General features: G+C 41.8%; 1 protein-coding gene across 2 annotated transcripts in view; it reads right to left on the reverse strand.

Moving 5' to 3' along the window:
* Positions 1-14,264, reverse strand: part of LOC137217809 (gamma-taxilin-like) — a 57,689-nt gene extending 43,425 nt beyond the window's left edge. For both annotated transcript variants that reach the window (XM_067724771.1, XM_067724770.1), the window contains exons 1-3: positions 14,098-14,264; positions 1,820-2,123; positions 49-140 (exon numbers count right to left, since the gene is read on the reverse strand). In XM_067724771.1, the coding sequence (XP_067580872.1) occupies positions 49-140; positions 1,820-2,066 (339 nt within the window). In that variant the 5' untranslated portion in view covers positions 2,067-2,123; positions 14,098-14,264. The remainder of the gene's footprint in view (positions 1-48; positions 141-1,819; positions 2,124-14,097) is intronic.
* Between the last annotated feature and the right edge of the window lie 3,250 nt (positions 14,265-17,514).

Below are 17,514 nucleotides of genomic sequence, written 5' to 3' on the forward strand. Positions count from 1 at the left end.
CACATATTTTGCCCTACTATATACAGGTCTCACTCCCTTAATACTCACGAGATCAGCATATTTCTTACACAGTGCTGCCAGCTTCTCCTCTGGAGTTGAAAGAGTGTTTAAGGCTTGCATCAATAATACTACTTCTTTTCCTAATGATTTATAAAAGAAAAAAGGTAGCAGAAGGATGACTTAAATTCAACATAAAACTAATGTTTACAATTTAAGGCTATAATTAAACATAGAGATTCACCTACTAAATTAAAGTAGCTATTTTCAAATCAGTTTATTAGCCTCACCATCATCCAAATTTCTTCACTTACCAACACTGCTACCCGTTAGCTATTTAGCATTTGAACAGTGAGAACAACACTTTAAAGAGTTTTGGTTTTTTGGGAGTTTTTTTTTGTTTGTTTTTTTGTGGTACGCGGGCCTCTCACTGTTGTGGCCTCTCCCGTTGCGGAGCACAGGCTCCGGACGCACAGGCTCAGCGGCCATGGCTCACGGGCCCAGCCGCTCCGCGGCATGTGGGATCTTCCCGGACCGGGGCACGAACCCGTGTCCCCTGCATCGGCAGGCGGATTCTCAACCACTGCGCCACCAGGGAAGCCCTAAAGAGTTTTAAATGAGTAATTTAATAGCTTTGGCAGGGAGAAGCAGGTGATCAAGACAGATGAAGGCAAATGGGCTTTAAAGTAAGAAATAACGTTCTATTGCTTACCTTGGTGGTAGAAAACTTTTTATTTCCTAAAATGTTCACTCTTGTATGTAGACTATTTCATCTAAAAAGCTGAAGAAAACTTTGATTTGATATCAAACTTATATTTGATATACTTTACATGCTGCTATAAGGGTGGGAGAGAGGAGGAACAGGCCACTTTCAAAAAGAATACTTTCCTATCCACATAAAATTTTAGTACTGAAAATTTTTTACCTTCAGTTCAAGATGAAATAAAAACGAGGAAATATAATGATTGAATATTTAGACATAACAGTAATGTGCACTTCAGTATATGAAGATTTTAAACTCTAACCATTTTAAGCTATTTAAATGATTTTAACCTGAAGCTACATTTTATGCATAGCGGTGGGGTTAATGACTCTGAAGGTATTAGTCTTGTACGGAAGGAATTATAAACACTTCTCATATTCATATAAATTTTAAAGTCTTTAGAATGTAGCAGAAAGTAGATTAAGAAAGAGAATTTCAAGTTACAGTCCTATGCACAAATCACTGAAACCAAACAAGGTAAATATTAGGTACAATAGGAATGAAAAATTGAGGGGTAACCAATAAGGTGAAATAGGGTTTCAGGTTTCATTCATAAAATTTAACATATCACATTCTTAGTCTGAACTGTCAAACTAACTAAGCAGAGGGATAAAACATATCCTAGAAGCAATCTTATTAAGCTACTTTCTAAACTGCAAAAAAATATCATTTCCAAATTTTAGTGAATATTCTTTAAAAAGCTAGGCAATTATAACAGTTTTCATAGTAATTATTAGTCAGACTACTTTAAATGATCAAACAACAAAGCAAATCAAATACTACTTCTGCCAAACTGGCCACAAACTCTTTCTGGAAAACAAGTCTTAATGAGAGAGAAAGAAGCAAGGTACCCATAACTAAGCTTTCCACTCTGCTACTTGCGCCTCCTGCACATAATTGCAGGAGACAGGCATACTGACCTGACCAAAGAAACTAGATGTGTATTAGCTAAACATCTACCTCAAAAATGGTCATGCTCAGTAATTACCTGTGCTGCAGAAAATATAAGTTAAACAAGCAGCATGTGCAAATTTCCAAACCCTAAGCAGAGATTATTACCTAAGATATTTCCTTTGTTTCTGCGGCATTCTGAATCTTGCTGACCATCAGAGGGATCTGCTCCAGCTTCTGGCCCTGAAGGTTCCTCTCTTGACTCTTGTGTGCAGTACACTGGGCTCAGCAAATCCCTGCTCTGTGTTATAAAGTTACTGCTTTCATCCTCTTCCAGTGAATGCTTGTTAGTTGGGCTACTGTAATTTGAGTCACGACGTTGAGGAATATCATTTGATTGAGAGTTATGCAACATATCTGCGTTTACTCCTAGTCTGTAAATTCTAGATTCTTCAACTGTGCCAATCACAAGCTACAGAAAAAGAGCAGAAAAAAATATGGAGAAAGGAATTAAATCAAATGTAATCAAGGGAGGAAAACAATGCAGTATATAAAAGCTCAGTGTTCACCCCATTCTGCTCATTTTTTTAACAGTGAAATCAACCTGTTTTCCTTTTCTTTTGTCCTGGCCACACAGCTTGTGGGATCTTAGTTCCCTGACTAGGGATCAAACCGGGGCCCCCTGCAGCAGAAGCGTGGAGTACTAACCACTGGACCACCAGAGAATTCCCCACTTTGCTCATGCTTAAATGTAGTTTTCACTTTTTGTACGTGGTACAATCAACAGGCATGTCACTATTAGACAGTTTAATTTTTTCCCTTTCATACTGGTTCATAAAACAGCAGTGCTTCTTAGAATCAAAGGAGGAAAAGGGAGGGGAAGAGACTACTGTAATAGTGGAACAGGGAAAAAATCCAAGGTTATGTCCCTCTGACAAATAATATGCTGGCAGCATCTATCAGAATCAACCTCTGCAAAACTCTAGAATCTGCTAAAAGCTTGCAAAAGATAATTCAAATTTACAGCCCCAATTTACAGCTTAGTGAATAAAAAAAAATTAGGAGAGCACGATAGGATTTTAAACTTCTTGTCTACCATCATGCATACCCTAGGTCAACAAAGACCATAAGGAGAGCAGCCCACACTCTCTGTGAAGGCTACTGGTGCCAAAGGGAACAAAACAGACATTATTTTCAAAGGACTGGGTCTCATTCATTCTTTTGGGCAGCTCCCTGAGAAATCTGTACAGGAGTTTGCCTTTGTTTCGTCCTTGAAAGAGCTGTCTCAGGACTAGGGCAGCTTCCAGGATAGCTTTAGATACAAGTATGAAAGTACTGACTTCAGCAGCCTGGGGTATGGGGCAAAAACTTGGAAAAAGCAATAAACATAAATATCTGAGTAGAGAGAGACTGAGAAAGGAGATGACATAGGCATATGAAAGCTCCCACATTAGACTAATCTTATTATCTCTGCCTGGCCTTCAGTCTGGCCTTCCAGCAGAATTAAAGGCTAAGGTAAAGTTGTAAACACCCTGACTAAGTATTCTAAGCTGATGAAAGGTAAAAGAGAAAACATGTCTTGCTTACTGATGTGAAACTAATCTGTCTTCACATCCACTGATTTCTCCCTGGGTACTCTGTGTGTACCCTGACTTTAGCCACCTTACGCAGAAAGGTGGCTAGGATTGTGACCAAATTCTCCCCACCCCCAAATGGAACTCATTTTAGTATGCTGGGGCGCTGTGGAGACTAGAAGGACTGAAACATTTATGGCTCTTTGGAAACAGGTATCCAAGTCACTCACTGTTCCATCTGGTTCTGTAGGGGAATACGACCTCCAAACTCCTGCTTCCCCAATGAGTATGCCAACCTTTCATTTGTATGCCCCTCATAACTGGCTTGCCAACGGAACCCAGGGCAGCAGCTCCTCACCTATCTGCCTGCTCTCCCTCTGAGAGCGTATTCTTGCTTAAATAAATCCTCACTTTACTTCTTAACCTCGCTGTCTCATCTCCAGATTTCTTCCACGATGAGGCAGGAACCTTAAATTCACTGGGAACACACAGACTGGTGGATAAAAGTACCACAAACTGGAGAAATAAATCATGGCTACTACGGGAATCATATGGTTTATTCACACAGACACGTATGCTGAGTGAAGTCAAGCTACTGATCAAGCCTGCACTGCCTTGATCATTGGGTACGATCAAGATGGGTATGATTGCTATCTGCACTACACTCTTTGCACTGATTATGGCTGTGTGTCTACCCTCACAGAAAGGGCACCAAGTAAAAGAGTCTTTTCTTTTTTTGCAGTGGCTACCTTTTGACGCATGCTGAAAGGTGACCCAGTTGTCTCCAGATTGGGAAGGCCATGACACACAGAGCATCGATTCTCCTCATTCTGGAAGTCTGAGTGCATCCAACCTTTAAACCTATTCAGGTCTATTCATCCTGGATGCCCCATAGTTGACCACCATTTCAGGTCATGGGATTGATGGTCCACACCAATCAGCTGACTCTGGCCACATCATTGTAGCCTTTGAACTGATCTGCCATGTGGTCAGCTTTCTGGATAATATGCAGTCTGAAAATGGTACACATTCTACCACAAAAGTAAAAGTAGTCAATGTACCTCCACCATTCCCATCCACACTCCCTGTCATCCATAGGCATCTGGAATTATTGAGCATTAGGTCTGCTTTTCAAAAACTGACTCAGAAAAGAATCCTGATATTAACCCCCTCACCTTCACCATTTCTACAAACTGTGGAAAGGCAAGTTGGGTCACTGAATGAGCTGGTCCCAGAGAGGGACAACCCCCTCTCAGTCTCTTCCTTGCTAAGGATCAGGACAAATTGGGTGCTGGGTTATACAAACCCATTTTAAAAACTCAGCATTGAATGTCAAGGAAATTCAAAGAAACTTAGCCATTCTTAGGCTACTGTTTTTTTCTTTCTGCCAATAGCATAACCATGTCAGCCCAAGTGGCATGCTCTAGTCCAAACTGGCACCTAGAGGATTCAAACTTGGTTTCTACTACCTGGATTCTCTTGTGAGACTGAAATGGTTCTAGATCAGTGTCCCCAGTGGATAATTACCCCTTCCTAAATACACTGCCTATGGAGCCTCCCTATGGTGACCTTTGCAGGTCAAAGAAATGGGGCATAATGGATCTCTGCAAGGCTTACAAAAATCCCCTCACTCCTCTAGTACCTGGCCTTTGTGAGCCAAAGGACTGTCATGAGTAGGTGACGACTGATTGGACAAAAGTTGAAACTATAGCTACTGGAAATACAGCCTTTGTTAACAAACCTAACAACATTAATCTTCCCACATGTTTAAAAACTGTCTCTGGAGTCTTCATCATAAAAATAGGTGTCCTAGTGTGGCTCTCCCAAATTGCTGCAAGCCTCTTGAATTTAAGGGTGTTGAATCTGCCTTCCAGCCAGAGAGCTCAGGTGACAATTTGACTGCCATTCAAATAGAAATAGCAGGAATGTCCCAGCTACTGCATTTCCTATGCAAAACACTTAAGTGTCATCACTGAATGTCTCCCACACCGTCATTTCTCTAACCATAGATAAGTCATTCCAGGGGTAGACAAATGCCATCCAGCTGGTATCAGAGCCAGACGGTAGGACTGTGTGGCCTTCGGCAGGCCTTTTAAAAAGAAGGATGTGATTCAGTTTTTCACCTGGAAACGCTAAGGTTAGTAACTGGCTAGGGAGACATGATGTAAAGCACTTTAAATCTGTGCCCACTTGGAAATACTAATGTTAAGTCCCATTTGAGGACTTACATAATCAATCAGAATCAACCCTTTCTTGCCAGAGGTACCAAGTATGCCCTTTCTCACATGGAAGCCAGGAATTAACTTGCATCTCTCTAGAAAACACTGTTTCCCACATTAAGGGGAGGGCATAACAGATCATCAACTGTTTCAGGAAACATAGTCAGTAGTCATGCAGCCTTTGGACAACTGCAAAGTGCTCTCCAAAATGAGGCTACTTTTGGTTCCTTGGAGAAACTCACCAGAGGGGCAACTGACCTCTGGCTTAGGGTCACACTGCAGGTAGTTATCCTCTCAACGGGAGCCATTCATTAATGAAAGGTAGTATGAAATCTCTCCACAACTTCAGCTGAAACGATCAGTGGACTGCATTCAAGTGCGTCTCGAACTGTCTGGCCACAGTTATCAGTTATGGCAAAATTGCCCTAGACTTTTTTCTTATGGGCCATTCATGAATATATCCTGCTGCAACTGAATCGGTGAATCAGGCTAAGTGGGAAGGTCAACACATAGCCTTAAGGAAGCCAGATGGTAGACTCTGATTATGTATGGAACTTGTTCATTTGTTTAGGTCTGGGACTCTGAAGTCAATCCTAAGTTTTGGGCTCTTCCTTAGGCTTGGAGTCCTGCTCCTAGTATTCTATAAGATAAACTGAACAGATCTGGTCCTAGCCTATTTTGACCAAATTTAACAGTGTGGCCAATGAACTTGCATACTCAAGGAAAAACTCAATAGAAGCCATGACAGTGTTTCTGCTTCTCTTGTGAACAGAGGTAGTGACTGTCTTTGTTTCAAACTATCTTTTCAAGGATGCTCATACAGCAAAGAGCCTTAGAAAAAAAATAGAAATGATGTCTACCTCATCAGCAATGGGCAGGTTTGCTTATTGCCAATATGTTTCCAATTGCTGTTGTAATAAAATACCACTCATTTATTTACCTTACATTCCTTCTGGAGGCTCCCTGAGAGAAAAGAGCTTTGCCTTTGCTGACTTCTAGGGGCTGACTGTATTCCGTGGATCATGATCCTTTCCTCCATATTCAAAGCAAGTAAAAGGCAAGGCAAGTCATGCAAAATGCCATCTCTCTGGATCTGACGTTTATCTTCCTCTTTCTTTTCTAAGTACACTTAAGATTTCATTGTGTATACCATGATAATCCAGGGTAATGCCACAAAGTCCTAATCTATGCAAATCCTTTTAACCAATAAGATAATTCACAGGTCCCTGTTTAAGACACGAACAGCTTTGAGCAGCCACTATTCTGCCTACCACACTGCCCATTATAAAAGATTTAATATCCCTAAACTTAGGAGTTCTTTTTTGTAATGCAAATATCTAGTTCTCTTTATATAACCCTGTAGGAACAAAAGCTCAGGAATCAGGTACAAAAGTGAACACTAGTAAATACTACTGTAAAAAAGTATCCTTTGTCTCCAGATTTCTCCCAGTATCCATAAGTTATGGGAAAATTATGAATTTGCAAGTAAATTAAAATCTCTGACCCTTCAGAGTTTCTTGCTGCTATGATTACATATTCAAATTTGGGTATCTGCCAGACATTTTTCAGAAAATGTCTGTCAAGATAAACCAACTGACATTATTCGTTTTAATGATAATATCTTACAGAGTTTAAGTTTAGGTAAGGCTATAAATTGCTGGCCCACAACAGGACTTTCATAATAATTTGTGAAGTTTCCTACTACTGTTATAACAAATTATCACAAACCTAAAAATGGATTAAAAATTCACATTTATTATCTTACAGTTCTAGAGGTCACAAGTCCAAAATGGATCAGCAGGGCTGTGTTACCTCTGGAGGTTGAAGAATTATTCCCATGCCTTTTCCAAGTTTAGAGACCACCTGCCTGCATTAGCTTATCATCCCCTTCTCCATCTTCAGGGTCTGAAGCATAACATCTTCAGATCTCTCTGTCTCTAATCTCTGTTTCCATCATTACATCTCTTCTGATTCTGACCCTTCTGTTTTTCTATTATAAGAAAACTTGTGATTACACTGAATCCACCAAGATAATCCAGGACAATCTCTTCATCGCAAGATCATACTTAATCAGATAGGATAAACATATTCACAGGTTTCAGAGATTAGGACATGAGCATATTTGGGGGGGGGCATTATTTTATCTACCACACATACATTGTCACATTAACATGGTCCACACTTCAATTCTTAAAGAAGAAATTATCTTTTAAATTACTGGCATAACTTCTACGAACTATATACCCCACCAAACTGCTCTGCACTATAGGAGCAGGAAATAAAGTATCATCTTAGCAAGTAAATATTAGTTATGGCAGATTAAAGGGCAAACACTGGGGAGAGTGAGGGGCATCTGGGAGATATTTTGGAAATATTACATGGGATTCAAATCAACACTCAAAACAACAAATATTTGTTTGTTCGTTTGTTTGCAGTACGCGGGCCTCTCACTGTTGCGGCCTCTCCCGTTGCGGAGCACAGGCTCCGGACGCGCAGGCTCAGCGGCCATGGCTCACGGGCCTAGCCACTCCGCAGCATGTGGGATCTTCCCAGACCGGGGCACAAACTCGTGTCCCCTGTGGCAGGCAGACTCTCAACCACTGCGCCACCAGGGAAGCCCAAAACAACAAATATTAATAAAACTTGCTCAGTAGCACAGGGAGACAGCATAGGTCGTTTGGTGAATCTTTTCCATCAAGTCAAAGAACTTACAGAAATTCATTAAAATAAATAAATTTAACTAGGAAGTGGACTGAATTATAAAAATAGAATCCCTAGGTGTGAATGGAACTTAAAGCTTATCTAATACTTGTTCTCTTCTGAAAACTGCACAAATGGAAAAAGTTAAACATAGCTGATACTCAATAATATATTAAATTTGTTTAACACGTTAGGTACGTCAAATACCACTACATTCATTATATTATCTGAAAGTGACTCATAATCACATTAACAGCAAAGAAAAAGGAATTGGAAGGAGGGAAGGAAAAGGAGGCAATAAAGTTTATTTGGGACATTAGTATAAATCTTATTTTACATAAACAACAACTGACTATGAAGTAAGGTCTGTCATATGCCCTATCAATTAATCATGTATTAATTATAAATGAAAATCACTCTCTAGGAACTATGTCATTTAAACAAGTTTTAATTTTTAAATAAGAGGCATTATTTATCCAGATACCACTACTTTATAAAGGTAAGCTCATACCTGGAGAGGAATATCACTAAAATTGATAACGTATTAATCTGTGACAAAGGGGGCAAGAATATAAAATGGAGAAAAGACTGGTGCTGGGAAAACTGGATAGCTACATGTGAAAGAATGAAATTAGAACATTTTCTAACATCATATACAAAAATAAATTCAAAATGGATTAAAGACCTAAATGTAAGGCTGGAAACCATAAAATTCTTAGAAAAAAATACAGGCAAAATGACAACCTACCCGATGGCAAAAAAAGTTTTGCAAATTATATGACTGACATTTTGGTTAATATCCAAAATATATAAACAGCTCATACAACTCAACATAAAAAAAACAAACAATCCAGTTAAAAGATGGCCAGAAGACATAAATAGACATTTCCCAAAGACATACAGATGGCCAAGAGGCACATGAAAAGATCCTCAATGTCACTAATTGCCAGGGAAATGCAAATCAAAACCACAATGAGATTATCACCTCATACCTATCAGAATGGCTATCATCAAAAAGAACAGAAATAGCAAATGTTGGTGAGGGTGTAGAGAAAATTAACCCCCTCTTACACTGTTGGTAAAATGTAAATTGGTGCGGTCACTGTAGAAAATTGTATGGCGGTTTCTCAACAAACTAAAAATAGAACTACCATATGACCCAGCAGTTCCACTCCTGAGTATATATCCGAAAACACGAAAACACTAATTCAAAAATACACATGTGGGCTTCCCTGGTGGCGCAGTGGTTGAGAGTCCGCCTGCCGATGCAGGGGACACAGGTTCGTGCCCCGGTCCGGGAAGATCCCACATGCCGCGGAGCGGCTGGGCCCGTGAGCCATGGCCGCTGAGCCTGCGCGTCCGGAGCCTGTGCTCCGCAACGGGAGAGGCCACAACAGTGAGAGGCCCGCGTACCGCAAAAAAAAAAAAAACAAAAAAACAAAAAATACACATGCACCACAATCTTCATAGCATTATTTACAATTACCAAAATACTAAAGCAACCCAAGTGTCCATCAAGAGATAAATGGATAAAGATGTGCCCCCCATGCCACACATACGCACAAAGGAATACTACTCAGACACAAAAACAAATGAAATTTTGCCTTTTTCAACAACATGGATGAACTTGGAGGACATTATTCTTTGTGAAATAAGTCAGACAGAAACACAAGTACTGGATGATTATCACTTACATGTGGAATCTAAAAAATAAAACTAGTGAATAAAACAAAAAAAGAAGCAGACTCACAGATCTAGAGAACATATTAGTGATTATCACTGGGGAGAGGGAAAAGGGGAGGAACAACATAGGGGTAGAGGATTAAGAGGTACAAACTACTTTGTATAAAATAACCTACAAGAATACATTGTGGGGCTTCCCTTGTGGCGCAGTGGTTGGGGGTCCGCCTGCCAATGCAGGGGACACGAGTTCGTGCCCCGGTCCAGGAAGATCCCACATGCAGTGGAGCGGCTGGGCCCGTGAGCCATGGCCGCTGAGCCTGTGCGTCCGGAGCCTGTGCTCCGCAACGGGAGAGGCCACAGCAGTGAGAGGCCCGCGTACCGCAAAAAAAAAAAAAAAAAAAAAGAATATATTGTGCAACACAGGGAATATGGCCAATATTTTGTAATTGTAAATGGAGTATAACTTTGAAAAATTGTGAATCACTATGTTATACACCTGAAACTTACATAATATTGTACATTGACTATACCTAAATTTAAAGAAAAAAATTAAAGAAAGAAAATGGTGAGGTAGCAACCTCCCACTTCTATACGAAAGCAATGATTATGGTGACAAAAATTGTCCAAATCAACTTTTTGGAAACTCTGGGAAACAGTTGAAACCAACAACCAGAGGAATCCTTAACTAGGAAAGAAGCTGCTGCAGTTCACTTAAGGAATATTGTAACTTTTTATTTTACCTGCCTACAACCCCCTAATCCCCACCCTGGAAGGAGCGAGCATATCTGGTGTGGCTTGCTGGTGCCAGATGGATAAGAAACCTTGTTCTTAAAAGTTCTGATAGTGGGCTTTGATCTATATGGCAGACCCCCAAAGGGAGCTCAAGAATATCCTCCTGTTTTGCCAGCCTCAAAATTTTCTCACAGTTGGTGCAGCTTCTTGGTGTGACATGTTGAAATAATAGCCACAGCTACGTGGGCTAAGGACAAAATGACAAGGCAAATGGCAGACAGACTGAAAAGCCCCAAAGGAAGGAGGGTGGTAAAGAAGAAACATGGAAGGATAAGGGCTTTGGATTGGCCCCAGGTATACCAGGGAATCTCAAAGCCTACATGCATGTCCTGGGCAACATACATGCCAGAAAAGACCGCAGAAGACCCTACACTTTTGTATCTGGCTCTGTGCAAGAAGGAAGTACATGCTAAGCCTGGGCTTACCTAAGCGTTAAAGGAGTTGCCTAAACAAAATCAATTTGCAAAGACGTGGAGTTTAGTTTTTGTTATTTTTGTTGCTCCAGGATTTCAAGAAAATCTCTTTTAAATTCCTGGCTGACCTCTAAGCTACCTGGCTGACCTCTAAGCTACCACAGAAGACTTCAGAGACCACGAAGGACAAAGAATACAATCTTTATAAAACAGCTTACCACAGAATTACTAAGCAAACATTTACAACCCATAACAATCAACAACAACAAACCCTAGGGATGTGGGGAGAGTCTGATTCCCAGAGTATAGGGTTCACAATTGCACATTTCTTAACTGTCTTGTCTTAACCAGACTTCAGTCAAGCTTCTCTCTTCGCATAAACCCCTGGATACTGGCTTACCCACCATGATCAAGCACTCAAATGCAGAGCGTGCCCCTAGTAACAACTCATCCCAAGGATCCAAGAATCAGCTGACAATCATCTCCCATCAACCATGCCAATTATGCTGTCTGCTCACTCTCCTTTGCTTGCTCGATTTCCCCTTAAAAAGTTTCTATTAACCTGTTTACCTGTCTCAATAAAAGTCATTCTCTGATTTTAAGACATTTTCAGATTTCTGAAATCAGAGTGTTCTCCGTATTGCAGGAGTGCCTCTGAATAAGGTCTCTTGTTATCTAAATCAGGATTTGTTTTTGTTTGACAGTCACATTATAATACTAAAAACATTCAGTTGCCAACAAAAAAAATCACAAGTCATGCAAAGAAGAAATTAACTATAGGCAAGTCATAGGAATAAAAGAAATTAAGAATCAGCCATCAATAAAAAGGTAGAAATTATTTTTTAAATGAACCAAAGAAAAATTCAGGGCTGAAAAGTATGACAACTGAATTTAGCAGGAAGAATAATCAGCAAACTAGAATCTAAGTCAATTGAAAATACAATCTGAGAAACAGAAAGGAAAAGGAATAAATAAAAATCAACAGAACTTGAGACTTGTGGGACACTAGCATATACATAATGGAAGTCACAGAACAGGAGAGAAGGAGGCTGGAAGAATATTCAAAGAAATGAAAAAAAACTTCTCTCATTTGATGAAAACCATTAGTCTACACATCCAATGAGTTAAGTAATGAGTAAACTCTTAAGTATGATAAACTCAAAGACTATCTTTCAAAATGAAGAAGACATTAAAACATTCCCAAATACACAAAAGCTGAGGGAATCCTTTACTAGTAGACCTGCCCTGAAAAAAAACAAAACAAAACAAAACACCACAAAGGAAGTCCTTCTGACAAAAATAAAGGGACATTACAAATTAACTCAAAAGCCATACAAAGAAATAAAGAACAATAGTAAAAGTAACTACATAGGAGAAATTATCAATTACAGATCCCAACAGAAGAATCATCAATAGGAAAAAATTCTCAACTACCAAAAGGTGCCAAAAGGGAAAAAAATGTACAGTGCATCTCCTCCAAGAAATCGACTACTTCAACAACTCAGCCAGTGAGAAATTATCAACATCCTGAACTCTCACTTTTCTGCAAAAGATTTTCATTCAAACCTCCCACCACCTCTCCTTTTTGTCTATAAAATAAGATTTCTCTTCTTTGTTGGAATATCGTAAACTGCATTGTTGTTGGTTTTTTTTTTTTAAATCAGAGTTGTCCTTGGAGAAAGTAGTGAAAGTGATAATTTTGAATCTCTACAGTACTATGCACTCAAGTTTTTTTCGCAATCCTTTAAGAACTGGATCTTTCTTTCAGAATACAAGGAGCGAGAAAGGAAAAAAAAGAAAGAAAGATGTGAAGTACTGACACCTTCATACAGAGGCACAAGAAAATACCTCACCTCAGAAACAGGTCAAAAAAAGCTAATTCTTGACACTTTGCTCAAATCTAAACTGAGATTTTTGAAGTTCATGAAACATGTTAGAAAAATATTATTTCATACGTTTAAACAGGAATGAACGCTTCAACAAGTTTAAATGAACGGAAAAAGAAAAAAGATTTCCACTGTACCAAGCCCTTTCCCTGCAATTCTCAACTCTAGGGTAGGGCTCTGGAAACCGTATATACCTGTATGCAGCCCAGTCGTTGTGGAAAACTTCCTGATTCTACAAACTCAGCCCAGGAGAAGTGGGATTTTTACAGTCTGAAGCAGATCTAGGTTTTCCTGTCACCAGAGGAACAATGAAATGACCCTGATGTAAGTAAAGTAAGACAAGGGGAACGTTCCAGCATGTCTACCGGATTGAGAGACCAAAAGTACGGGAGGCGCTAAAGCACAAACCAAAGGAAAGATAAAGGTGTTCAGTTTTGTTTTGGTTTGTTTTTAAAGGAGTTAGAAAGACAAGTTATTGCACGATGATGCTCCCCAATTAGGTTGGAAAGAGGTACTTCGGCGTCACCTCCGTATCCTAAGCCCCGAATGTTGCCTTGTCAGTGACGCTAAGAAGCAGCCGTACCAGTTCCGCCACCGCCGGCCACCAACTGCGTGGTAGCAGAGAGTAAAGGAGGACCGGGAAACAGAAACGCAGCGCATCCCCGGCCCCCGCGCCATTATCTAAGTACGCAACAGCCTTGCCGGCGCTAACCCCAACGCACCATGCAGAGCGACGCATGCAGTCGCCGAAAGCTGAGAAGAGCAAATCCCTGTCCCTAGTCGACCGAAGGTGGCGCCGAACGGAGGGAGCATGAGGACGTCAGGAACTGGGAGAGAACATCAAGCTCACAGGACCCCGGAGCACCCGCAGTACATCGTTGCAACACATGGCGCACCCCCGCCTCGCACCCTTTCACCCACAGACAGGACTGCGTTCCCCGCCTCTTCTAATACCCAAGCCGCACACATCCCTCCCCAACCCACAGCGGTACCCTCCACCCCATTTATTCCGATTCCACCTCCTCGCCACACAAACACCCTAGTATCGCCACCGTCTGAAGAAAGCGGAATGTTTGTCCCGTACCTAAAGTAACTGAAGAGAGTGCACAGGCAAACCTGTAAAAGGTAATACTCTCCCTCACACTCCACCCTCGCCACCCCGTGGAAACCAGGACTGACCTGCTTCTGGCTGCTCAGTCGACCGCTGCGTCCGGCCTCAATCGTCTCCTTAGCCCCTACTCCGCCGCCTCTTCCCGGCGCTCTTTATCCTACCTGCGTCGCCAAGAAGTGACGGAAGCACTTAAACCGGCACCTTTGACCCAAAGAACGGAAGCTCGCGAGGCCTATCTACTACCTTCCAAGCCTCAGCAGCCAGTCGACGATTCGGCCCTCTCCACGTGACGGCTGGATGTTTGCCTCCAGAGAATTGAGTGAGGTGGGGGAGGGGAGCATCGGAGGCCAAGCCCGGTCTCAGGGCCAAAGGGCTAACAGAATGCCCCAGTGACTCTGCGCAGAAGAGGATAAAGAGTGTGGAAAGAACTGCAGGTCCTAGCAAACTGTCCCGCCATAGTTTGCAAGCCCAGATTGGGTTTAGGGCGGAACTCCGCGGCATTCTGAGAAGGGAGGAGTACTTACTGTGCTGCGCCAGCTGCTTAATGGGATTTGTAGTTTTTTAGGGGCGATTTCACGCTAAAGGAAACTACTTTGAAAAGGGAAGAGTTTAGGGTCAGGTGAAAACAGGAGTATCTCCTGTTTTTGTTCTTGTTAGGTTATCCTTATTATGGGCCCTACTAGCTATTATTATCCTGAAATAATTGGGGGTAAGAGGCGCTGCAGGCATACCTTGTTTTATTGCACTTCACACATATTGCATCATTTTACAAATTGAAGGTTTGTGGTAATCCTGCATCCAGCAAGTTTATTGCCACCATGTTCCAACATTATTTCCTCACTTCCTGTCTCCCGTGTAAAAAAATTAACAAACAGAAACCTCAGTTAAATAGGATTGGGTGACCAGAAGGGTAAGACCACTGCAGACCCTTCCCCTCCGCCCCCCTCCGCCCCGCCCAGGAAGAAGAGAGCCCTCTTCTTGTCAAGGACTCAGCCAGTGAGAACCCAGGGACTCTGTTTGCTACCGCCCTCCCACCTTCTTTCTCCTCTCTGCAATAGCGTTCTCCTGCTGTGGGGGAGTTACATGTGGCCTGCCCACTGTTGCGGGTCCTAAATTACAATTCTTTGCTGATCCTGAAAAGAACCCATCTGTGCTGGAGAAATAACCGTGAGTCTATTTGTTTCAGCTAAATACTCAATTTCAAAATTTTTCACTATTACATTTGTTATGGTGATCTGTGTCCAGTCATCTTTGATATTACTACTATAACTTGCTGAAGGCTCACATGATGGTTAGAATTTTTTAGCAATAAATTATTTTTAATTAAGAATTGTACATTGATTTTTGTATGTAATGGTATTGCACACTTAATAAACTACAATATAGGGGAAACATAACTTTTATACACACTGGGAAACCAAGAAAAAAATGTGTGTGACTCGCTCTATTGCACTGTTCACTTTATTGCAGTGGCCTGGAACAAAACCAGCATAATATCTGAGATATGCTTGTACTTTGCAAAAAGCAGAGGAGTATTATCTTTCAGAATTTGAATTTTCCAGCTCCAGCACCTGCCCAGGGTCCTGACCCTTCACCAGAACTTTCACTGTTGTTTACAAGTCCTGAGTTAATGTGCCTTGGGGGCCACACCCTGTTCACCCTGTTCAGTAAAGCCTGCGCTGCATCTTTTACTGCAAATTTGCAGAATTCATTTATTACATTGTGTCTGTGTTCATGTTCCTTGTATATACAAGAACATGTCTTGCAAATAGTGTTACTTCTTCCTTTGCCAATCGGGATGCCTCCAGTTATTGTTTCTCCAGAGTTTCTCCAGGTGCTCAATTGTTGAGAAGTTTGGAGGGATGCTTCAAGCGAAATAACTGGAACATAACTTTCCAAGGTAAGACTTACCCAACTGTTTCAATAGACCAGAGAACTACATATTTAGCCCTTAGTTTGGTAAAGGTAAGTTCCAGAGCCTCTTGCTTGGTGAAGGAGATGTCAGGGAAAGTCTTTAAAAGAACTCTTTTCCACACTCTCCCTCCCCACTCCCCCACACGCCCACCCCCCTGACAGCAGCCATCCTCCCCACTATCCATCCAACTTCTGGCAGTCAATTATCACTAGACTACTGGGGATCTTCTTACCTTATTATACCATTGGACCGACTCCTTCATGGTCCCCAATGTGGGCAGTCAAACCGCATCTCTGGGAGCCAGAGATCCGAAGGAAAACCCCAGCTCTTCAGTCTAGCGTAGGGACAGGTAGTTCCGAGTTGCTTACTCTTGCACTGCTTCCCCTTACACCCGTGCCCCATGCACGTATACACACTCTGTGTGCTGCGGCCAAGGAAAAGTCATGAGGAAGACTGCAATGCCCTCCTTCCAAAGTGCAGCATGCTGGTAATTAGATCAAAGCCAGCTCCCATGATCCCTCCAAAAAGGTTGCGGTGGTTAGCAGGGATTTGTGTGCTGGTTGTTCAGTGTTCCACCACATCCCCAGGATCTGAGGAAGGGTCTGAGTAGTAATGCCCGCAGCAGGATGGGGATCTCTGACGGTAAATCCCTATTTCTGAGATTGCCCTTTCAACCTCTACTCACACTACCATAGTTTCTACTAGTCATTTTTTGCACTGAACGCAGCCTACTGCTTTCTTGAGCCTACAGGTGCTTGGTGTTCAGTGAAAGAGCATCCGTTTCACCCCAAACCCCCGAAGCTTACTTTGTAGTTTGCAAAGACAGACTAATGCCCTGCTGAGTGGAGTTAAACAGATTCACACCCTAACCCAGTGGGTCGCAGTTTGCGGTCTGCTGCTCTAATGACTTCCAAACACAGAAAATACAGATTTCTGGCTGGACAGGAGAAAGTCAAGCCAGTGTTGTAGACATTAGAGAAGCTCCTGCATCCCTCAAGGCAGACCCCACGAGTTTTCCAGAACTTGAAACTCTGGCACTGTAATCTTCTCCAGTGATTAAATGTTTCTTATGACTTCCTTCCTCAGTGTGGCTCTTCATTCCACAGAACTGGAATAAACAGATGTGCAAAGGCATGCAAAACTGCACTCTTCGTGCGAATACTTGTCTCTCAGGATTCCAAAATATGGCGTGCCCTGTGTCTCCATGCATTGTTTTTCACTCAAGGTCATGGACTAGATCCAGGACACACAACTGGGTTTCCACCCAGCCCAGGCAAAATCTAAATTTACTGGGAAGGAGAGCATATACTGACAAGACACCTATGCCTCCCGTTCCTGTGAGAATTATATCTATCACAGATATTGCTCCACCCATAACAGGACCAATCCTGCTGTCCCTCCAGGAATCAACTCCCTCACAAGCCCAAAAGCTATTGCAACAGTCCAGAGGGTCCGTCTGCAGGAAAGCTTTAAAAATTGTTCTCCCTGCATTAGGTGAACAGAAACAGTTGAAAGACACAGTTCCTGCATTTCCAGGCTGTGGAAGGAGCTGCCTAAAAATGTGTGCTGC

The sequence above is a fragment of the Pseudorca crassidens genome, chromosome Y (genome assembly GCF_039906515.1).
Source record: "Pseudorca crassidens isolate mPseCra1 chromosome Y, mPseCra1.hap1, whole genome shotgun sequence".
NCBI classification, from domain to species: domain Eukaryota; kingdom Metazoa; phylum Chordata; class Mammalia; order Artiodactyla; family Delphinidae; genus Pseudorca; species Pseudorca crassidens.